This window comes from Chlorocebus sabaeus, chromosome 26, assembly GCF_047675955.1.
Source record: "Chlorocebus sabaeus isolate Y175 chromosome 26, mChlSab1.0.hap1, whole genome shotgun sequence".
Taxonomy (NCBI): Eukaryota; Metazoa; Chordata; class Mammalia; order Primates; family Cercopithecidae; genus Chlorocebus; species Chlorocebus sabaeus.
The window spans coordinates 12,533,434-12,558,456 of NC_132929.1; the positions used below are offsets into that span (position 1 = coordinate 12,533,434).

At 35.6% G+C, this 25,023-nt stretch overlaps 1 protein-coding gene across 3 annotated transcripts in view; it reads left to right on the forward strand.

Annotated features, from left to right (window-relative positions):
* CDIN1 (CDAN1 interacting nuclease 1) overlaps positions 1-25,023 on the forward strand; it is a 227,003-nt gene that overhangs the window by 123,230 nt on the left and 78,750 nt on the right. For all 3 annotated transcript variants that reach the window (XM_008017111.3, XM_008017110.3, XM_038009811.2), the window contains 2 exons: positions 4,113-4,178; positions 4,749-4,854. In XM_008017111.3, coding sequence (XP_008015302.1) covers positions 4,113-4,178; positions 4,749-4,854 — 172 coding nt within the window. The remainder of the gene's footprint in view (positions 1-4,112; positions 4,179-4,748; positions 4,855-25,023) is intronic.

Genomic DNA, 25,023 nt, shown 5'->3' on the forward strand with positions numbered 1-25,023 from the left:
CTAAAGACAGGCCTGACAACTTCAAAATAAATGAAGACCTGGGTTGTTTTTGAAAATTAACATCATCTTTGGATGTGGTTTTATTGAGTTATTTAAGATAAATTGGAGAGAGGACCATTGAAGTGCTAGAAAACAAGATACTGTCTCGTTCATCTCCTTTTCAGGCAGGTGTTGTCTAAATAGCTCGCAGATGGCAGTCTTCCTTTCTTACATTTCAGGATCTTCCAAGACAGAAATAAATCTTTCCCCACCTTAAAAATATTACATTTGATCAAATTTAAATATCTGCATAATTAGGAATGGTATGTGGTCTGCTGGGACCAATTGCAACTTGGTTGACATGGGCACTTACCATGTATCTATCTGCAGTGATTTGAGAGGGCTTGGTCTTGTTTGCTCATTTAACTTCTCTCTAGGCCAGTTGTATTGTGTGTAAATTGAAATGTTGGACTAGTAATCTCTACAATTTTACTAGTTCAGAAATGTTTTGGAGGCACCCATTATCTAAAAATCTGTGTTTTGTGAATCTGAAGGTTAACAGGTCTGCTTTTAAGTGATAATATTCCTATATTAATTTGGATAGTGAACACTTGAACTATGACATTAATGAACTTAATGGTTATGAAATATATTGGGTTTTTAAATATATACCTTAAACCAGAAGACCCTTACTTTGTATCTAGTACAGTCACTAAGACATATATGCAGGATTTGAAGATTGGTTTGATATTGATTCCCAACCATTTGGGGAAGTCATACTAAAAGTACTGTTTCATATTATTGCCATTACCTTTTTTTCATTCTAACTAATATTATTTTTACTTTGTTCTTAATCTTTATCACTTTTTTCTTGAAGAAAATATCTTATATTACTGTTGAAGAAACAGTATGTATTACTTAAACATCTAGTTTCCACTTAGAAAATTCAAAGAATCATAAGTAACTACTTGGCTCAAATATATGCTGTTTTATAAGAGCCTGCATGAAATGTGTGATTCTCAAGGAAAACATAAATTGTAAAACTGAGTGTAAAAGATATATATATATATCAACAGATCAATAGCCAAAGAAAAAAGAGTTGCCCACCCAACAATGGCACCAGGCACAGATTGGGTTTTGTGGGGGAATTCTACTAAAATAATAAGGAGTGGATAGGTCCAGTGTTATTTAAAATACTTGAGGCCAGGCATGGTGGCTCACGCCTGTAATCCCACCACTTTGGGAGGCCGAGGCAGGCAGATTATTTGAGGTCAGGAATTTAAGACCAGCTTGGCCAACATGGAGGAACCTCATCTCTACTAAAAATACAAAAATTAGCCAGGCATAGTAGCATGCACCTGTAATCCCAGCTACTTGGAAGGCTGAGGCAGAAGAATCACTTGAACCCAGGAGACGAAGGTTGCAGTGAGCCAAGATTGTGCCACTGTACTCCGACACAGGCGACAGAGCAAGACTTCATCTCAAAAAAAAAAAAAAAAACAAAAAAAACTTGATGTCGAAGAAAAATTTTCCCATCAGTATTAAGGAAAGAGATGCTGTCTTTTTTACACAATTGAGATGAACCTCAGATGAACATGTAGCACAGATAGTTGGGACCCAGGATGAAAGAGAACAGTGAGAGTTATCCAATAAAACCTTGAACTTGGAGCCTAGTTGGTGCCTTTGTGCCTCGTTGATATGTAGGGAATTAAATTAAGAAAGGAAATTATTGTCTATCCAGATAGGATTCGTAAAGACATGGATACTGGTAAACATGCACTTGTATTTTACTCATTCATCTTTTGGGGGCATTAAGTGTCCTGGGGCCTAAAACAGGTGAACAAGGCCACCCATTTCAAAATGCTGCTTCCTACCCTGGTACCATCATTTTGTCTGAACTTTGCCAAGTTGTTACTTCGTCCTTTCTTAGATTTAGGATGAAGGAAGCAAGCCAAAGGTTGAAACAGAGGAGCTAGGGCAGTGAGAGTTTAGTAAATAAATTAAAGGAAGAAGATGCCCAATACATAGTATTTTAGATGTTTGGGATAACCTCTTTACTATTAAAAAAAAAAAAAAAATGGAAGTCTGATATTACCAATGGTGACACAGAGTTCCAGATGCTATCCTTTGGCTACAATAATTATTGAATCAGCTTCATGTTGAGAGAGAAAGAGTGAGAGGGAAGGAGAGAGACAGGGGTGTGTGTATGTGAGAGAGAGAAAGGGACAGAGCTAGCCAGTTGTAGTTTGTTGAAGTTCACCACAAAAAGATGGGAAGGATGCCTAGCCACACTTGATGTTTTGTGTTTCGGTTTTGGGGTTCGGGATTGTTAATTTTCATATTAAGTCAGTCATGCAGTTTAAATTGTAGATATCATGTTAGCAATTTTGGTGCAGTGAACAGGAGTGCAGCATCTGTCTTTTAAAGGGATTTTTTTGTGTATGTGCATTTAGATTGCTTGGTGACCTTTGAAATTTTGTTTTGCACTATTATCAGAAACATAATCATTTTTCTTTCTGAAACAGATTTTAACATCTGCAAAGGTTGATGAAACTAGGAGAGTTTTAATGAAATCTTAATCTATCTTTTTTAATGTCACCATTGCTTTTAAAACTGTTCATCAGCTACCGGAAACATCAGCTCAAGGCACTGGAGTTGATTTTAATAAATGCCTTTTCTATTAAATATTCTCATTGTTGTCAGAGTATAGTTACAGAACAGAAACTTGTCCAGTCTTGTTCATCTACAGCTCACTTTCCAAATTCTCTTGTTTTTAAAGTCATATTATTTCAATCTGTATTTCATTATCTCAATAGTTAACTTGAGATTTTTTATATTTCAAGGAGGGGAGATTGTTCTGAATACTGGCACCAATCCTTCAAAATCTAGACAGTTTAAGGATATTGACTTTTAACAAAATTTAACTTAAATGTCTACTTTAAATATGTGTCTTGTCATTAAAACGTTATTTACATTTAAAATGCTGACCTTTCAAGATGTGCACAAGAGTGTTCTAAAACAGAGTTTCTGAACATTGGCCATGAAACCACTGTCTTGGGCTGACAAATGGATTGGAAATAAGCTACCCAACACTGGGAATGGACCATTAATTTTAATCAAAGGTGATGCAGGAAGGCGAATGGGATGCATGACAATGTCAACAGCCCAGTAGGTGTTAAGAGACCACACAGCCTTCCTTGTTACTTGGTCGGGCCATTAGTTGAGGTTGGGTGAAGACAGAAAGCCATGTCTGGAATTGAATGACCAGGTCACTCCAAAATCTAATGGAGAACTCCCCATTTCAGAAATCACATTGTAATGCCATTAGAAGTCAAGGACAGCATTTAGAAAATATTGGTGGAAATTTTTTTTTTTTTTTTTTTTTTTTTTTTTTAAAACAGTCACCTTTCTGGTTTTTCCCAACTTTGTCAAGCTTCCTGTTTTCCTGCCTTCTTTCCTTCTGAATAGATCATTGATATTTACAGGGGAACAAGAAATCGAACTGACTTAGGAAAAAAAATTCCAAAGCCTGTTTGCTTTTCAGAATTACATACTGTTATAAAACTCAGGTAAATGCCAGCAACAATAGCGTACCAAAGGAATTGAGCAGGATAACTAATTCTTTATGGTGATCTCATGGTCCTTGTCTCTTTCTTGTGCGGGGGAATAGTTTCACTAATTGAAACTAAACTTTTGTAACTGCTTTATTGAAAGCATTTTTTCATAATTGTAGAGGCCACTGTGCTTGGCCCTTTACTATAAATTGTCAATACTAGCTGATAACATCTGTAATTTTCACAGCCGTGAAAGCCTTTATTTTAAATCAGTAAGTATATTACTTTATTTTGAGTACTTTCAATTACAAAAAAGGTAGTATATGACAGCTTGAATTCGTGATGTTTATAATAACAAAAAATGCAGAAAAAATAATGAAAGAAGCATATCTGAAGCATATTTACGCTTCAGGGTTGTTAAGAAAGTTCATTTATTCTGACACAGCACTGCATTGCATAAGAAAGATCTGGATGATTACAGTAGTAGTTTTTATACATATTTAAGAAATAAAAACAAATATATTCCTATCTTGTTAACTGAATAGTGTTGTAAGTAAATAGCATTTGTTCTTCCTGTAGATGAAGATCAGCTCCGTGCAAAGGGTTATGACAAAACACCAGACTTTATTTTACAAGTACCAGTTGGTAAGTTCTTCAACTCTGTTATGCATTTGTTTTTAGAAAAAAGAGATGTATTTTTTAATGTCTTTACGTTAATATTAGCTTTATAATATTAAAAATGGGTATAATATTAATAATTGGAAAATATTATTTTTAAATGGCAGAAAAGAATAGGTTCAGAAGAAATCTGTCTTAAAAATCTTTTGCGTATATTATAAACATGTTTTCTAAAGATATTTTGGTTGTCATTTTCAACTTATTTCTCTAAATTTCCAATTCCTTAAACATAGATCTGTTGAGAAGCCAGACTCATTTTGGTCTGCTTGGCATGTCACTTGTCGAGTTATACAGGCAGTCTGAGAACTAGGAAAGGGAGTTTTGAAGAATATAATGAAAATCAAAGGAATATGATTGTCACATAAATGTTCTTTGTAATGAACATATACAGTGTGTTGTTTTGTAATTACATTTATAAATGATGGTAAGAGCTAAGCCCGTGCTCATTAATGTGAAGCTTAGAGAGGCCTGTGCAGAGTTGAGAATTTTCAATCTTCCCTTCCCTTCTCCATATATTAGTAATGCTTTGTCCCTTAGCTGTAGAAGGGCACATAATTCACTGGATTGAAAGCAAAGCCTCATTTGGTGATGAATGTAGCCACCACGCCTACCTGCATGACCAGTTCTGGAGCTACTGGAATAGGTAAGGTCTCATTATTTTTCTTTTAAGATAAACGATACTCAGCTGAAATCTCATTAGAAAAAAATATTTTGTTTAGCTGGTAAAAATGCTAGTAGCCTTTGTTTCTAGTAAATACAGAGTTTTGATTAATGTATTCATTTCAGATAATTTAAACTTCTCCGCTTTCACAATGTTGCTTCATTTTTTAAAACTAAAAATCTCTGCATAAGGTCAAAATTAGTATATATTCCATTTTTCATTCATTTTACAATAATATTGGTGTCACTTAAAATGCAGATAATAAGACGTGGTATATATTACAATATTGACACTGAACTTTTATCCTTTTGATGTGAAATTTATGCTTACTGTCAGACCTTAAAATAATTTATCATCAGCTCTCTGAGAAAAGTATCCAAATGATATGAAAGATGGAAATGATATACCTTCCAAGAATAGAGAGTAGTTTACCTACCAACTCATATTAACATTTCCGAAGACATGGAAATCCCAGCATTAAGAAAGGAGTGGGAGGGTCTTATTTTACTGATTATCTACCTTATGCCCGTGAAGTTACTTTTATTCCCATTTTACAGATAATTAAACTGATACTCAGAGAAAATGATGTGCTGTAGTGCTAGTTATCATGGATCTGCTTTTATCTCTGACTCCCAAATCTGTGTGATTTCTAGTACAACACTATTGTCATTTACAATGCAACCATCCAAACTTTGGCTTTTTCTATTATTGCCATCCCAAGTGTTCACACTACACATTTTTTCCCCCTTAGAACAGGAATGCCGGCCAACAGTAAGACTACAATAATAAAATGACATTGACTCAGATCCTTAAGGAATGAGACAGTAGCATCCGTGGGTAATAGCCTTGTCCTAGGGTAAAAACAGTGACCAGCTACAGAATTTGGCATTATATTGTTACTCAGTTTTACAAAAGGCCAGTGGACCTCGCCTGTGGCAGCTGTGCTAACCTAAGCCCACTTTTTGCCATGGTAACCATGATCATGACAAAATGCTGAATGTAATGGCTTTCTTGATTTTCTTGTGTAATTGTGCGTGGCCTCCGAGCTTTACTTTACAGGGATGGAGGAGGAAAGTGCAGAATGTTTGAGAAATCAATGCTGGTTCAGCGTTTCCTGTCTTTTATTCAGCCATTATTCAAATTAGCAGTAATGTGGCAAATTGAATTTTAGATTTTTAGCAATTTTTTGATGAGTTTGAAATAGTAAAGAAAGCATCATTTTTGGTAGTGCAAGGAAAGCAATGACAAGAAAATCAAATTGCGTAAGTTTAGGCTGCTAAAGTATTAAAAAAAGAAAACTGATAAGCTCAATCAGTAGGCAGGTAGACTGTTTCCCCAGCTTTGGTACTGGTCATATCTTTTCTAAGGAACAATTGCAAACTAAATCCCAAATACTAGAGCTTACTTCAAAATTCCAAATTATTCTCTTTATTCTAAAGCAACTCAATTATTTATTGAGTACCTACTGTGTATTTAACATTCACCATTTAGAGGCTGATTAAATAATCTAGTCACCTGGATGATAGATTTACGGATTATTGACATGCCTGGAGGATGTCTGAGTGATAGATAATTTAATACAATTTCCTTTGGATTTTATATTACTTTGTTGCATTCTACTTTTTCCCTTCTGGTGATGTTTTACTTAGACTACTATTGATTTACATTCCCTGAGCACATTGTTTGAATATATACTGGCTAAGTGAGCATAATTCATTTTGGGCACGATGTGTGTGATATGGGAATGCTCGCCTTGGTTTTAAATGGTCCAGATCATTTAAGGAGTAAATGTCACAAAAGTCACTGATGTTACCAAATGTCTGCAGAGAGGCCAAGAAATGCAAGTTCAAAAAGGAACATTTAGTGCCCAGGTTTAAAATGGAACTTTGGGGCATTTACTTGTATATAAAATTTGTAATATATAATAATGATATAAGCTTACTGGTGATGGAGTATTTTGACAGAAGGAGAACTTACCCCATTTGTGAATGTATGGGATCCTCCTCTTCTCATATTTTGCCTCAACACAACTCATATATGTGAGCAATTGCTAAAGTTCTTCAGCATATAACTATAGCAGATTCTAAAGTTCTTTAGAATTGGAAGAAATTCTCTCTCACCTGTAGGTAGCCTTTCAAGGAGGCTATTGGTTAGAATTTGGACTTTTTGCTTTACTCAAGTGATAAGCGGCTAGTTTATATAAAAACTAATATTACCTAATTGTCACACTATTTTCAGATTAAAGATTGGATTTTACAATAAGACTGTTCAATTACTTTTTATAGACTAACGCTTTTTTTTTTTTTTGAGACAGAGACTTACTCTGTCACCCAGGCTGGAGTGCAGTGGCGCAATCTCAGCTCACTGAAATCTTCACCTCCCGGGTTCAAGCGATTCTCCTGCCTCAGCTTCCCAAGTAGCTGGGATTACAGGTGCCCGCCACCACGCCCAGCTAATTTTTGTATTTTTAGTAGAGATGGGGTTTCACCATGTTGGCCAGGCTGGTCTCGAACTCCTGACCTCATGATCCACCTGCCTTGGCCTCCCAAAGTGGTGGGATCACAGGCGTGAGCCACTGCGCCCGGCCTAGACTAATGCTTTTGTGTAAATTCATTTCCCATGCAAATAACTACAGAGCCACCAATTTTTAAATTAACATTTCTGTAAGAGTTTTCTTTTGTAGTAAATTGATATTCTTACTCAGCTTAACTAACGTTGAAAACATTTAAATTTTACAATGTAGTCATCTTCCCCAGAGTCAGAGCTATTGAGTAAAGAACATAAGCAGCCATTCCTACAAGCACATCCCCATCTCAAGTCCCAGGTATGAACCTTGGTTAAACAACTACTCAAAACTCTCTACTTCTACAGAGTTAAAGTAGACAATGCCTCTGAGAAGCATTTGGACCATAAATATAGGCCCAAATTGTATAAGGCTACCAGAAAATACATTTACTTATGAAATCAACACACAAAAAGTCTTCTTATCCTATTTCTCTAATCAAAAGGTGAGTTCTTTGACAATTTGGCCTCTATTACTAAGTATACTTTTATACTGAGAGGATGACTTGTAAAGAGAGAAACCAATACTACCAGTCTAAGATCAGGCTACATATATGTTCTCTAACATGTGGCCTTTCAAAGAGGCAGGGACAGACACCTTGTCCTCACTTTTGGTGGGTCAGTTTGAATGAAAATATTGAGTGACCTTAATGACAGAGAAAGGGCCATATGCTATAAAGCACACGAACAGTTACCAACAACCACTGATCAAGAACATGCAAATTGCAACTGCAAGTTTCAACCCCTCCATCTGCCATTCCAGTCACATTCTGGCACGCTCTCATTAGAGACATCTCTTTACAACCAAAGTGCACTTTGTTGATATACCTCTCTGCTTCTCTCAAAGAAAATCTAAGCTTCTTGGCTGGAACAAATGGGGTAAAATTTGGTTTTTCAATTTAGTGATCCTTGAAGTAATGGGAGGAATATTGGGTTTGAATCCAGAGTATGCCACTTTCTGGTCCCATGACTGGGAACAATTTACTGTATTTTCTCCTCAATAAAATGGACTGAATAAAACTTTTTTTGCCCTCTTACTCTGATGATCAATTATTTAATATATACAAAGCACTTACACAGTGCCTGGCAGTCAAAAAAATATTAGTTCCCCTCTGTCTCTTTTTCTGTATGCCACTGATGAAGTTTAGAAGTCTTCCGATTAGACATTTTTAATTGCCTTCTTTGCCACATAAACTAGTCAGCTAATTTCAGCACTCAGCTTGGCTGACATCTCTTTGAGAAACCTTCCTGCATTCCAGGATTGGGTTTGGTGCGCCTCCCGTGTTTTGCTAATAATTTCATAACATCTATCAAACATTGTCATTGCTTGCTTATTTGTCAACCTCCTCCAATTAATATTGAGTTCCATCTTATCTACTGGTTTTATCCATCTTTGGTTGCCCAGAATCTGGCACATAGTAGGTGATAGTAGATACTTATTGATTGTATTTACTGATGTCTGACGACAATAATGGTTTGAATCAGCCTTTGAGGAATTTGTCAGGCATTGTGACATTAAGCCATGATATAATCAAATTTTTTTCTTTGAGAATTCAACTCGAAGGATAGTGAGGAAAATGCCTAATTTTTCTGAAACACTTTTACAGACTTTTCAAATGTATAGGCTTTTGCAGTCCTGTTTCATGAAATAGAGCATAAATGTATTTAACATAAGGAATTTTAAAAATAGAAAATAACTGAGAACTAAATGACAAATTCACTTTATAAAGGTTTTTAGATAAATATTTATAATCTTATGTTGGTCAGTTGCTTTCCCAAAACTTCAGAGAGTTCTCTCATTTGAAATTTGACATAGAATACCTTGAGAATTCTAAGCAGAGGATAATCTCTAGTTTCTTTAAGGGCTGCATGAAACTGGGCCTGGAGCAAGAGTACAAATGGAGCCTTATATACTATGTGTCTAAATATGTAAAGTTACATATTAAATTAACAGACCTTAAATAAAATATATTCTATTCTGCGTGAAGAGCTGAAAGTTCAGATTTGCATAAGAATTCCTAGATTCCTTGGATTTGCAGGCTACGTGTGTCAGTGCAGGGAGCGGTGGTCCCACTGCACAGCCCGCCTTCCTTTTCTTCCCACCCTCAGCTCCATCCTACACCTGGAAAGGTGTCAAGCACACACCAGGTCTGCATACCCAAGCTCCATGTATATTCCCATAATATACATGGAGTTGCACACTCTGGAAGTCTGCCCTCTTATCAGGTGAATGAACCTGAGAGAAAGGGCCATCCAGGCCCTGGGAGTGGTCTTGGGGCTATAAGATCAGGAAGTTCTGAGGTCACTGATACCTGGAAGGTGGCCTAGAAAGTGGTTGAGGGAAAAGGCATCAGGTGGGGATGTTCCCTTGGCCCCATAAACTCCTTACTCCATGGATTCAGATACAACTAGACAGTGGCTAGAGCAGAGTTACCTGAAGCTTGGGTTCAGGACATGGACCTCTCTTGATGGACTGTAAAGGACAGTATTAAAGGAAGCAAGTGCATAGATCTTTCAAAGCCATTTCTTGTTCTGGTGTTAGGATAGGAGGGGAGATGAGCATCATAGGAAATATGGTCTTGATCACATTTATGTACCACGGAAACGATTAAGAGCTGAGTTCTATCTGTCAGATTTTTGAAGCTTTGGCTCCAGAGAGTCTACTCTCCTGAAGGGAATGCTAAGCTAATACCTTCTGCCACAGAATTGATTTGACTTTAGTTCATACCTCTAAGTATTTTTTAAAGATCAGTTATTTACTCAATGGTCTCGCAATTGCTTTCTCTGGTTTGTGATAGCCTGAGAGGAGAGGCATTTAGAATGGGAATGCCAACCAGTTAGAGTTAAGGAAGGTATTTTTCAGAGCATGGCCAAAGTTTTTCCTGTATTAAGATACTTTGAGGAACCCTGCAATTAGCCAAATCACAGATTTCCAGTTATTTCGGTCTTGTTAAAAACAAGGCTGATCACATCTGTCTTAAGTTGGAGTATGTGCCTCAGCAATAGAAGCTTTTGCAAACCTTCAATTACAGCAGCCTCAGAAGCAGCACTGCTGCCATATACTATCAAGTAGCAACAACAAGCGACAGATTGACTAGTAATTAGCAAATGCTCTGGAGAGGGCTTCGATAAAGGTGAAATATAATAATTTGCTTTTTCCATCTCTTAAAATTGAGTTGGTTTTGAGATATTGATGTCCCATTGTTTCAGACAGATACTTGACACTGTTGTTAGCTGGAGTAACCTCAAAATATTTTATCAGAGTGAGGGAAGTGTTTTCTGTATATAGAGTACTTTGATAAAAATGATTTCTCATAATGGTTATAATGGTTAAGTATCATTTTTTCAGCATGCAGAATGTGAATAACAAGACTTTTCTAAGTGAGGAATTCATATTTTCTGCCATCATTCATTGATTTTAACAAAACTGAGCAAAGAATAGAAATGTTATCTTAGGCCTTTAGAGTGATATTCGTAATAAGGAGATAATTATTGAGAAACTAGAATGACTTACATCAAAGCAAACAGATCTATAAAGGAATGTCAAGGAATTATAGTTTCTCCGGCTAGAAAGACATCTAAATGATTACTCTTTTCAAGTATATGTAAGATTTTTACAAGAGTGGTATATTGACCAGTTTCACAAATCCAGGCGACCAGAAAATTCTTACGAGGATGACTTCCCATTGACACACACTATGACAAAGTTAATCTGAGTCATGTCTAGCTCAGAAATGTTACCCCAAGCCAAACCAACAAGCAAAGGATTGAGTGGCCATTCTAAGAATGGAAACACAGCATTATGATCATCCAGAGAGGGTAAGGGAAAAATAAAGAGAGTTTACCAATAGGAAGTGAAGTTGGGAGCACAGTTCGTGTCAAGAACCCGAGAACACGGAGTCCATTTCTGAGGCTAAGTCTAGAATAATGGAGATCAGGTCAAAATTGATACTAAAAAGGCTTGGAGTCTAGTATAATAATTCTCCAACTTTACTGTGTGTTAAAATCACATGGGGGTTGTTTTTAAAATATTGATATTGGCTTTACCCTTAGAGAACTAGTTTAATTGGTATGCAATGCAGCCTGTACTCTGGGAATTTGTTTTGTTCTCGTTGAAAACTATGAGATTAATCTGTATCTAACATTGAAGTCAGACTCTTCTTTACCTAGCCTCAACTTGCTAGCTAGCCTTAGCGTTCCTAGCTTATCTGCTTCCAAACCGTCTTGATGAAATAGTTGCTTTATGAAGAAATACAGGTCCAGGTCAGCAAACATTTACAGGCACTGTGATAGTCAGTAGAGAGTCAGCCCCTGCCTTTGAGGGGTTAACAGTGAGAACTGAGCAGTAAACTGCAGAGGCAGCACCTGAACCCAGGTCTCTCTGTGAACCCCACACCTATGCTCTTTCTACTCTATCGGGCAGCTTCATATCTTTCATGGGGATAAATATATTGGAAGAGGTTACTCACTCTGTCAGTTAATGGGCTTGCTAAGCTAAAACTAAAACCCTCTCCAGCATACAAGTTTTAGATATTCACCTTCATGTGGTTGGAGAAAATGGACCATTTGTTCTCTGTTCTTCAAGAGCCTGTATTCTGTATTTTAAGAAACAACTTTATTGAGGTATAACTGACACAGAATAAACTCATATTTAAAGAGAACAATTTAATGTTTTGTATAAACCTATAAAAGTATCACCATGATAGAGATAGTGAGCATACTTACCACCCCTAGGTTTCCAGATGCCCCTTTATAATCCACCTTCCTAATCCCTTCAATTCTCCCTGCGCCCTTGTACCCACTGATCTGCTTTCTGTGACTGTTGATTAGTTTGCTTCTTCTACTATTTTATGTAAATAGAACTATGCAGCATGTACTCTTTTTTGTCTAGCCTTTTTCACTCAGCATCATTATTTCAGGATAATGTACATTGAATGTATCAGTAGTTCGTCTTTTTATTGCTGAGAGACATCAAGCTGCATGACTGTTCCACTGTTTATTTATCCATTCACCTGTTGATGGACATTGGGCTTATTTTGAGTTCTGGCTGTTACTAATAAAGCTGATCTGAACAGTTTTGTAAAATGTTAACATGATTTCATTACTCTTGGGTAAAGATGTAATGTAATTTCATACCTGGGAGTGAAACGACTGGGACATATGGTGGGAATCTTTTTACCTTTTTACAAAATGAGTAAACTCTTTTCTGAAGTGGTTTTACCATTTTATATTCTCGCCAGCAGCTTACGATAGTTCCAGCTGCTTCCTTCCCATCTTCCTCATCACTTGGAATGGTCAGCCTTTTAACCCAAGGCTTTCTAATAGTTGTGTAAAAATGTGTTAATGTGATTTTTTAATTTGCATTTTTCTAATGATACATTATATTGAGAATCTTTTCATATGTTTATTTGCTACCTGTTTTCCCTGGAAAAGTTTCTCTTGAAATCTTCGCTTCATTAGTTAATTGAGTTGTTTTCTTACTATTGAGTTTTGGTAGGGCATTTTTATTTTATATTTTAGTATTCTGGATATAAGTTTCTTGCATGCAGAAATGGTTCTAGAACCCGTTTTTGAGAAGACTCTCTTTTCTCCACCTAAATTACCTTTGTACATTTGTCAAAAATCATTTGTTCATATATGTATGGGCCTGTTTCTGTATTCTCTATTTGTTCCATCATCGGTTTGTCTAGACCAATTCAACACTGTTTTAATTACTGTAACATTATAATTTTGAAAACAGATAGTAGGTCTTCCAATTTTGTGATTCTTTTCAAAGTTATTTTTTGCTATTCAAGATCTTTTTTACCATATGAATTTTAGAGTCAGTTTATTAATTCCTATAAAAGCCTGCTGGGATTTAGATTGGGATTACATTGAATTTACAGATCAATTTGGGAAGAATTAACATCTTAATAATATTGAGTCTTCTGACCCATGAACCTGGCATCTCTCCATTTATTTAGGTCTTTTAACATTTTTCTCAGAAATTGTTGTGTAGTTTTCAGTGCACAAATCTCACATTTTTTTGGAGATGATATCTAAGTATTGATTGAATAATGGCTATGTAAATACTTTATAGTTCTTAATAATATTAGTAATGATAGTTTTATTTGTTTCCATTTGTTCATTGCTACTATAGAGGACTACAATTGATTTTGTATTTTGATTTTCTGTACGGCAACCTTATAAAACCCATTTATTAATAGTTTACCTAATTGGTGGATGTGATAGAATTTTCTACATAGGCAACTATGTTGTTTGTAAAGACCATTTTACTTCATTTTCAATTTGTATGCCTTTTTTTTTTTCTTTTGCTTCATACAAAAGTGAATGGTAAGAATGGACATTGTCGCCTCGCTGCTGATTTTAGAAGAAAGGTTTTAGATCTTTCACCATTAAGAATGATGGTAGGGGTGAGCACAAGGGACTTATGCCTGTAATCCCAGCACTTTGGGAGACCAGTGCAGGCCAGGGCTCAAGACCAGCCTGGGCAACATAATGAGACCTTGTTTCTATTTAAAAAAAAAAAAAATTAACCAGGCATGGTGGCACACACTTGTAGTCTTAGCTACTTAGAAGTCTGAGATGGGAGGATCACTTCAGCCCAGGAATTCAAGGCTGCAGGGAGCCATGATCACGCCACTGCACACTAGCCTGGGCAGTAGAGTGAGACTCTGTCTCTAAAATAAATATAAAAGAATGATGTTAGCTATAGGTTTTTGTAGATGCCCTTTATCAGACTGAAGAAACTCCCTTCTAGTCCTAGTTTGTTGCAAGTTTTTATCAAAAATTGGTGTTGGATTTTTGTCAAATGCTGTTTCTGCATCTATTACGATTATCATATAGGTTTCTTAAATTAGTCAATATAGTGAATTATAGTGATTGATTTTTTAATGTTATACCAACCTTGCTTTCCTGAGATAAACTCCATTTGATTATGAAGCAATACACTTTTCATATTTTGCTGAATTTGATTTGTTAAAATTTGTTAGGAATTTTTACATCTATGTTTATGAGTGATACAAATTCATGTTTTATTTTTCCTTCTAAAGTATTTACCTGGTATCGGTATTAGAGTAATGCTGGCCTCTTAGTAAGAGTTGGGGGGCATTCCCTCCTCTTTAATTTTTTTGAAAAGTTGGCACAGAATTGCTATTATTTCTTCCTTAAATTTTTGGTGGGATTCCACAGTTAAAACATCTGGGCCTGTGGTATTTTTTTGGTAGAAGGTTTTTAACTCTAAAATCAATTTCTTAGTAGTTATAAGACATTCAGGTTATGTCTTTTTTTTTCTTGAATGAGCTTTGGCACTTTGAGTCTTTCAAAGTGTTTGTCCATTTAATCTAAGTTGCAGCATATTTTGGCATAAGCTTGTTGAAAATATTCCCTTATTGTCTTTTAGTATCTGTAAGATGACACCTTTCTAATTCCTGATATGTATAATTGTGTCTTCTTTTCTACATCAGTCTGCCTAGAGGTTTATCAATTTTATTGTTCTTCTAAACGAACCAATTTTTTTTTAAAAAAACTGATTTTCTTTTTTCTCTTTCATTGGTGTTTAATCTTATATTATTTTCTTTTTGTATGTGTTAGTTTCTGTTTAGTTTGCTCTTCTTTTTCTAGTTTCCTAAGGTGGAAAACTGAAGTTCTTGATTTTAATTCATTCTTTCTTTTTTCCAATATAAACATTTTAGTGCAATTAATTTACTTCTGAGCACTGTTGTGACTGCATCTCACAAATATTTATATATTGCATTTTCATTTTTATTTGGTTCCACCTACTTTCTACTTTTGATTTCTTCTTTGACCCACACTTATTTTGAAGTATACTGTTTTGTTTTGAAATATTTGAGAAATTTTCAGATATCTTTCTGTTTGGTTTCTAATTTAATTCCGCTGAGATCAGAGAACAAATCTGAACTCTTTTAAATGTATTGAGATTTATGTTATAGCTCAGACTGTGGTTATCTCTGTAAATTTTCTATGTATACTTGAAACTTTATTCCACTTTTCTTTGGTGGGATGTCTTATAAATGTCAATTAGGTCGAACTGGTTGGTAGTGTCATTCAAGTTTTCTACATCTTTACATATATGCACTTATCAGTACTCTTCTGAATACTTGAGGGCAACCTACTTAGGTCTCTGGAATTCTCTCTTTCTCTCTGGGCAGCTTTCCCCTGCTGATATTTTGCCCTTCAAACTCTAGTTGCCTTGGCTTTCCCATTCTCCTAGGTACAATTCCTCAACTCAGGGATACTGCTGGGCTTCGCCTGGGCTCACCATTTGGACGTCACAGCCTGGAAACTCTATGAAGCGGGGCCAATCAAATGGCTCGCTCTTTGTAATCCCATCACTCTGAGATTATAGTTCTTCATTGCTTGATGTCTAGTGTTTAAAAACTGTTATGTCATCTATTTTGTTTTTTAACTTTGAACAGAGAGCTAATCCAGTCTTTGTTACCCTAACTTGGTTCCAAGTAGGAGACTTTCAATTATGATTTTAACACATAGTTTAGCAGATTGGTGTAAACCAGTTTGTCTTGTTTAAAATTAACCTTGTAATCTTAACCTTTGTATCTTTATTAAGTCCACTTATAGACTTCATTGTCATCGTGAACGACAGTACTGTGCAGTCCTTCAGGTTACTTTCTTTTGAGATCTCTCTCTCTCTCTCTCTCTCTCTCTGTCTCTTTCAGACATCCATATATTCTACCTCTCTTTCCCTCAGGCTTTTGAGAGTTGGAATGGGATTTTTCATTTATGACTTTATGCCCAGCAAAAGGGAAGTCTTTAATACGTTCAAGGCCAAGGATTATAATAAGCATATGGTTGTTAGAAAGCAGCTTTCTTTGGTTATCTACTGGTAGCACTCAGGGCTTCTTATGCCTCTTGGATTAAAATAAAGCAGGCCATATTTTGGTGAGACAGAGCCCTGTTCCCAGCAGCTATGCCTTTTCATTTCTTCTGCCTTTAAGGAACACATGTTCCCATTTCCAAGCATCTTCTGCTGTCTGATATCATTCAAGTATCTCCTGGAATGGATGATAAGTGACGAGGCTACATTGCCCTGGTTTGCCTATGCGCATTCTCTTCTCACATATGTGGAATATGGAAAATGAGTCATGAATGCAATTTGCGTGTCTCATACTCTTCTCATAGAACAGAAATCTTCATGGATACATAATGACAATGGTAAACGTTCTTTCATTCTAATTTCTAATTGATTCTGGAAGTCAAATTCTTATAAATTCTTATAAAAATTAAATTTCTCCTATGAATTCCCTTTATTCAGTAACACAAGTCAATTACATTCACTTGTGTGTGTTTTTTTCTCTCCTTACATTCTTCCAGTCTACTCTTAAGATCTGTGTGAATACCATTCTCTTAGTTTTCTTCCTTTTCTATCTGAATCCCTGAGATTGAGATATTTCTTGTGTTTTGGTCACCTTTTCTCACACAGGATTGTACTAGCAAATTGTCTTGTTAACCCTTTCCTGCTTCTCTTTATATATTCCCTTTTGCTATTTCCTTCCCATTTGTTGCTGGCAGCTTGCTAACCATTACCACCACCTCCCATTTTAAATTTAGTCTTATAGCATTCCTGGTATTTCATTCCAAGTGATCATAAGTTAAAAACTAAAGCCAATTTTTTTTTTATTTAGTAGAAACGATTTTTTTTTAGAATTCATAGAGCTCATCAACTCATATAAATAGGAGGCTATCTTAGTCATCTTTGATGACCAGCTGTGATATTTTAAGAGTACTCCATATTGATTAAGAAGGTATTAAAAATGAAGTCACTGGTTGTGTGCTAATGGTAGGTATATAAAGCCATATTGAACTCAACACTAGATTAAAATATTTGATGAGCCCCAATTACCTTTCATTGGTTTAATGTGAAGTATTTTTTACCACTTCATATTTCTTTTATTTATTTATTTATTTATTTTATTTTAGAGACAAGGCTTCACTTTATCACCCAGGCTAGAATGAAGTGGTGCAGTCATAGCTCACTGCAACCTTGAACTCCTGGTCTCAGGCGATCCTCCCACCTCTGTCTCCCAAAGTGCTGGGACTATAGGCGTGGGCCACCATGCTTGGCCTGCCATGTTCCTAATGCAACAAGTTCTAGCAAACTGGCCCATCAATAGTGGCATAGATATACAGTTAAATTCAGCTGATGTTTAATAAGTTACTTCTGTGTAGAAATAGCATATTATGTATTTCAGAGCATACAAAGGTGAGCAAAACTTAATCTTGCCTTCAGTGAATTTAATTCAAAGTAATAGGGAAACAAACATGTACATAGATCATAGTAATAGCTAACACCAAGCACCAGTTATGTTCAAGGAGCTGGTTTAAGCACTTACATGTATTTTCCACTCTAATCCACATAACAATCCTATGAGGTAAATGCTAGTATTTTATCTCCATTTCATATGAGAAAGTTGAGCTATGAAGAGGTTAAGTGCCCAAATCAAGGTCACAGAGCTAGAAAGCCAGTGGAGTTTTCTGAATAGAAGAGTGACATGATTAGGACCTAACTTTGGGATGGATATTCTGGTAGCAGTGCTTAGATTGAGTAGAAACAGGAATTTGGAAATAGGAACACTATTGCTATTAGTCATCCATACTGAAATAATCCATTAATTCCCAAATTATAGTGGTAGCAGTGGAAATGGAAGGGGGGACCATATAGACTTATAGAGATTATAGAGACAGGATTCACAGAATTTGTCAAGTAATGCCAACATTCAATACATCAGTAAAAGTGTCGTTGTATTAAGTGGTTTAGAACAGAGATAACTTTGAGGTTTTAATATTGGTGGTGGCAAAATAATGATGCTATTAAAGAATTGGGAATAGAAAATAATGTAGGTTAGCAATAACTTCAGTTGGGACGTTTAGAGATGTCCAAAGGCAACTGGGCTGTGGGACAGGAATCTGAGTGGTGGATCGGAGACAGTCTGATTTAGGGATCATCCATGGTAGAAAGAGATTAAGTGGTTTTTCTCAGAGGGAGAGAACAGAAAAATGCCTCTTATAAACAGGAAAAGAAGATACCTGTGACACGACATCATAATAAAGTTTAGAGAACTGATTAACAATAATTATGACCCTTATAGCGAATTAAATTATTTCTAAATTTACCGACTCCCACCCTTCATCTCTTGCATTTGAACATTTATAAAGTAATTTCAGTCTGGCTGCACTGAATCTGATTATTCAGGGTATTGATAGTTAACCTCACATCAGTTTCCACCATGAGTTATGTGGGTTTAGAAAGTTGTACCAAAATGTACGAACCTAGGGCTTTTAACAATCACACTTGAAAGAAACCTTGGGAGTTGCATTTGTCAAGCAGCTAGGAAAACCATTCATGCATACCCCACACCCAGAGCTCCATCGGCAGCCCAAACATAAAGAACTGAAAGGTCATTCTTCTTCCGCAATGTGATGGCTTGTTGACGTATTTTGACACAACAGTACAATGCTGAAAGGGTCTGACCTTCCTGCAACACTGAGGGACTCAGGTTTGCTCAGGATACCTGACACTCATTGCATTTCTCTCCTTGCCTTCCTTCTCCTTCACAGATGAACACACTCCTCAAACACAGAGTGCTGCCTTTGAAACAGAAATATTAAATAATTTAAATAGATATAAATGATCACTTTTTACATTTCTCTTGCCTTTTTTTTTTTCCAGTTACCATCAAGCTGAAACCCTTACTTGAAACTATTAATGCTTTTAATTAAAAAATTAAATTAGTTTTTCAAAATGACAAATGTGAATGGAGATTGTTAATAGCTGGAAAAAGAAAAACTAAACAAATGAGGAGGTCTGTATGCTATGTTATGTTTTATAGTCTATCTTTTTGATAGAAACCAATTTATTGGAATTCAGAAGTTTGAGGGTTACTTCTGAAGTGCAAGATTAACGTACATAAAGGTAAATTGTAGGTAAATTGAAGTAATTATCTCCTGTGTACATAATGTGTTAAAAGGTTGAAAAGTTAGGTGGAGGCAAGAGAACTATCAAGAGAATTTTCTGCCATATAGAAATTGATGTTTTATGTTAGATTTATATACTGTGAAGCGGGGCTTTGACTGGTTATCTATATTATTTTTTAATTTAGTATCATGGTGGCATGGAGATGGGAAGAAAAATGTCTACTATTAATGAATTTCTATAAATACAAAAGTAATAACCTAAATGCTTTTTTTAAAAAAAAACTCTTTTTTAAAAGAGAAGCAGCTATTCAGAAAGATTGTCACGCTGTCTCCACAGCTAGTAAATATAAAATACGTGCAATAATATTCTCCGAGCATTTAGATTGCACTTTGCAAAGTATGGAAAGTTTACGTATTTGTCATAATATTGGAAAAAGGAGTATTCAAGTATTTCAGTGGTATTGTTTCCAAATATGATAAGTGTCTAATAAATGAAATTAAGATACTTTTGTCCAAGGTAAATATTTTAATGGCATACGCAAAATTAGGACTGAAATTTTGAAGTATTTAACTCTTCACCTATTTTCCTCATATCACTGCACTTTTCAGTAACACCCTAGACATCATACATCTTTGTTTGAATCATTTCTCTTCCTATTTTCTCCACCATTTCAAATGGTGTCATGTCACTGGGAACTAATGCCCACTATCAGCTGAGCACATTCAGCTTCTGTCTACATTACCACTAGGGTTCAGTTCCAATTTCCTGGTATTACTCATTCAGATCCGACCTCTTAGTTTGTGTGCTATGAGAACTGACAGCCCCCCATCCTGCTCTGCTTGCCCAGGGCCTAGTCACACACACTCCAGTGTGCCAAAGCGTGGCCACCCACACACACCTTTCTGCTCAGGATTCCATGTAACTTTTAATTGACATTTGTGTCTGACATTGTAGATGTACTTCTCATTGTAGAACCTTTGTCTACATAGGAATAGTTGAAAACTGCTTTTCACTGAACTATTACATGGATTAATTTTACTTAACAATGACAGGTTTCCCTGCTGAAACTCAAGTGGACAGGTAGTTTCCTGTTTCTAACCATTCTCCATCTAACATTGCAACCCACCACCCAGCACTATTCCCACTAGTCGTTTGAGTATACAACAAATCCGTTTGAAATGACAGAGAGAGGGTTAAGTCCTGAGTACAACATAGACTGTAGTAGAGCCCAGTATAAGGCATTTTTTTTTCGATACATGAAACAATCTTTTTAGCGGGGTTTATTAGCGACTTAATGTCTATACATATCTTTCCTCTAAATTCACCCCTAGCTACACAAGCATAAATTTACCCAATTGGTTCTAATATAATGGCATTCTATATATATCTTTTCCTCAGAAAGCACAGCACAAAGTTCTGTTGTTTTGCCAGGTTCCTGGCCTTCTTTTATAAATTCTTAGTAAAATGTCTTTCCTTGGGTGAGAAAAAATATATTCTATCAATTATTTTAAAAAGCAATAATTCATTATAGTTGATCATAAATGTCAGGAAGCAAAGACCCAGCTGAAACATTTTTGTCACTAATCATGCTGTTTTTCTTCTAATTAGTTAATTTACATTTTACAAATTAAGGGTAAAATTCAGACAGAAGATAACATCATAGCTTTAACTGACCTATATTTGTATCTGCCAAATTTAAGTTAATTAGAAATGTAGATGTTGTTTGTTTTATCTGTCAGAAAAGCTCATCTTTTTTCTTAAAAAAAAAAAAAAAAAGTAGACACACTTTTTTCCCCCTCAGCATTTATCATCTAAATAATAGTCTTGCCAAGATGGCAGCCTCATAATAAACTCTTTTCAGTGGAGTGATGGGTAATGAAGCTTGCTTGTGAAGGCAGCGAAAAATGTTGTCTGGCCAAATGCATGAATATGATGGCTAGAGAATCAGTGGACTTTCTCAGTCATCAATCTTTTTAGTAGCCTCTTATACATCTGAATATTTTGATAGATGATCTAATAATTGAGTTATCTATCTTTCTAACTATCAGAGTTGCATAAAAATTATTCTCACATGCTACTGAATATTAAATATATTAGGCATCCAGTAAATTTTTCATAAAAGGACCAAAAGGTGAAACATTTTTGTTATTCTATAAATACCTCTTAATATATTGAGTGTTGAGCCCTCTGACGTATCCAACTCTTAACTGTGTCTGTGAGAAGCAGGTGTATATTTTAAAAAGAGAACATACCTATTATAAGTAGGACATACAATACTTACTTTGACTAGTAAAAAGTAGACCCTGGTACATGTGTAGATACAACTCAGTGTATTGTAAAATGGAATGCACTTGTTGGTCTAACACCAGCGACACATTTAATGTGACACAAATTTTCCATACAAGAAGCACAGAAGCATGCTAAGAACGACTGTATGACTTTGGTGTCTCCATCATTTTGAGAGGAAGATGATCCTACCAAAAGGGAAAACAAAGCTCCCAAATGTTCTTATAACACACAGGTAGTTCTTTCCCCTCATATAGCTCTGTATGTTGCGGGGGGATTGTTTTGATTTTTTTTGTTTTTTGTCATGCATCACTCTATTAAAAGCTTATCAACAAGTGTGCTTCACTGGAATTGAAAAAGTGACAAGGAAAATTGGCAGGAAACAGATCACTTAGAAGTGGGCTTTTCCCACCCCCCACCATTCACAGTTCTTCAAGGTGACCTTACAGTGATGACTTCCCAGTAACTAACATTAAAATAGTTCTGCCCTGGAAGAGCAGGCATTTGTTTGAGGGTCTGAAGGGTTACCAATCCTGTGCATCTTGAAAGGCACTCAAATGAGCAGGGCCTTGTAAATTGGATTTCTATTAGCCAGCCCTGATGATAGCTCTTCATCAGAGGAGTGGGAGGAAGTGCTATCAATAGCTCCAACTCTAAATACCTTTCTTTGCTTTTTTTTTTTTTTAATGCAACACTTATTTTTGGTCTCTCATTCAAAATGGTGATGAATGCTAAAATCACTAGAAATAATTGCCTTTAAGGTTTTAAATAAGCCTTAAAATATGAACAATTTATTTTATTTTATTTTTTTAAGACGGAGTGTTGCTCTGTCACCAGACTGGAGTGCAGTGGCACAATCTCGGCTCACTACAACCTCCACCTCCCAGGTACAAGCAATTCCCCTGCCTCAGCCTCTTGAATAGTTGGGACTACAGACACATGCCACCACACCTGGCTAATTTTTTCTATTTTAGTAGAGACGGGGTTTCACCATGGTAGCCAGGATGATCTCAATCTCCTGACTTCAGGTGATCCTCCTGCCTCGGCCTCCCAAAGTGCTGGGATAACAGGCGTGAGCCACTGCGCCCAGCCAAACAATTATTTTTTAATGCTTTTCAACTGGAAAAGCATTTGGAATGAAAATCAGCAACACAATGGCCAGAAACAAAAATGGCAAAAATGTCTTAAACCTTGTTTTCTATTTAATTCCTCACAATGATTTCATCTTACAGTTGCACTATTTATAAAATTTGAGATGATAGACATTTTTCTCTTTATTTTTCTGGATTGAAAATAATAATTCAAGACAGTACCAATTGTGGAAATCTCTCTGTGGGTTACACTGAGGAACTAGTACTTTCTGGTAGGTGGATCTTTTCTTGGTTTTGAGAATCTCCATAATTTGTGGTTGGAAAAAAATGATGTTTTATTGTAAGAGCTATAACTGAGAATTTTAAACTCTTAGATATCTATTTTAAATTACACATTTAAAACCATTTGAAATGTCCATATTGGGGAGGTTTTGGGGGAGGGAATAGCCTTTTCTTAATCAAAGTAGCAAACATCTGTGTTCTTTCTAGCCTGTCTTTTGATTAGCATGGCCTCATCCATCACTGGTCTTTGATATGAGCACCAAGAAGTCATGTCCTTTTGTTTTAAATGATAAATATGCCTTTGTCATGAATACTCATAGGCAACCCAGGATTTACATCTGAATTGTCAAAGTGTAACTGCCCAGCTCCTATGATGAGTGACATTATTAGTGAAATAAAGAAGTTTTTAATTTGTCATGGATAGGCCTTAGATGGTGACATTATGAGACTATGCGGGTTGTGGTGCTAGAAAAAGTTGTCCTTCCCCCGCTATTTTTCTAAGATTTGTCATTTATCAACAAGAGGCAATCTGCCGCAGGAGGTTCTCTGTGAACATTTGTACTTTGGTGCCATTAGTCCGTCTCTTTGGGTTTCATTATTTAGGCTGGATGGCTGGTAGTTCTTATCAAAACGAATGCTATTGGAAGTACCCAGGCTCCTGGTGGTCAAACAACCAGCATCATGATTTGTTCTGTCAGGTTATTGTTATCAAAGACAGTGTTTTTTAAACTTTAGCTTTATTTCAAGGTCTGTGTCAATTGTATTTTCTAAATACATTTCTTTGATATCTTTGTTCCCACTAACCCACATCTACTCACGTATATTTGTGTATGTGCTATTTATATAAATACCTTGACCTGTTCATATCTACCTATACAATTTCATGTTAATCATCAAAACCCTCAGAGTGTCCATTTTAACTGTTGTATTTGACTCTTCAACTAAGGAATTAGGACCATTAAAATTAAAAATATTGTGAAGTCTTGATCTTCACCTGTCTGCAATTTAACAGAAGATTACAGCTGTCATATATTTGCTTTATTTGTTCCTACACTATTAATAGACAAATAATTTGATAATTTTAAAGTTTCTTGTGGTAAATGTTTCATGTTGGTAATAAGTGGTTTATTCTAATTTTTTGTATAAAACATATCCTGTGAAGATTTAGTATTTTAACAAGTAACTTTTAACAGAAATGGCATTACCTTCTACATGATTTGTCTTTATAATTTCAATACAACTGTTTTAAAAGTAGGCAGAGTAAGAGTGTTCAATCTCTTTTTCAACTGAATTGACTGGTGAATTAATCAAAACAACCTTTAATTTAGAATGCTGGGAATTTACATGAAAGTTAAACTATATATTTTAGTTTGATTTAACATCTCTCCATAAAAATCATTAAAATGGTTTCATCAGTATAAAAGCCTCACTTAAATTATATTTTATTTCAGGTCATATCCCTCACCCCACAAATGTATTAATCTTGGGTTTTCTGTTTTGATTGTTTCGAAACTAAACTTTAGCACTCCTTTTTTGAACAATATTTCTTGAGTGCCAAAAATATATCTATTTTAAGGGAAAAAAATACATGATTAACCCTTATTATCAGCCTTGCTCTTCTAATTTTTTTTAAATTTTTAGTATTTCCTAGATCCCCTGTTTCATAGAAAATGAAGTCTTGTTCATATTTGTTTCCCAAAACAAAACAAACACCTGGCAACTCTAAAGCCCAACCCCTTACATTAATTGAGATTTTCGTACTGTAATGTAAGTGTCTGAGTTTTCGAGACCCTAAGGCTTTCACCCAACTTGAAGACAATGATGCCAGTGAGCTTCTGTCCAGAGTTAATCAGCTGCAGAATTTGTAAACTGCACATGTGTCAAAGTTGAAAATGTTAGCACTCTAATAGAAGCTTGAAAAGGTTAGATCTGATAAAAGCCATCAGCAGTTAAAGAAAGTGATTTATGGGAATGTAA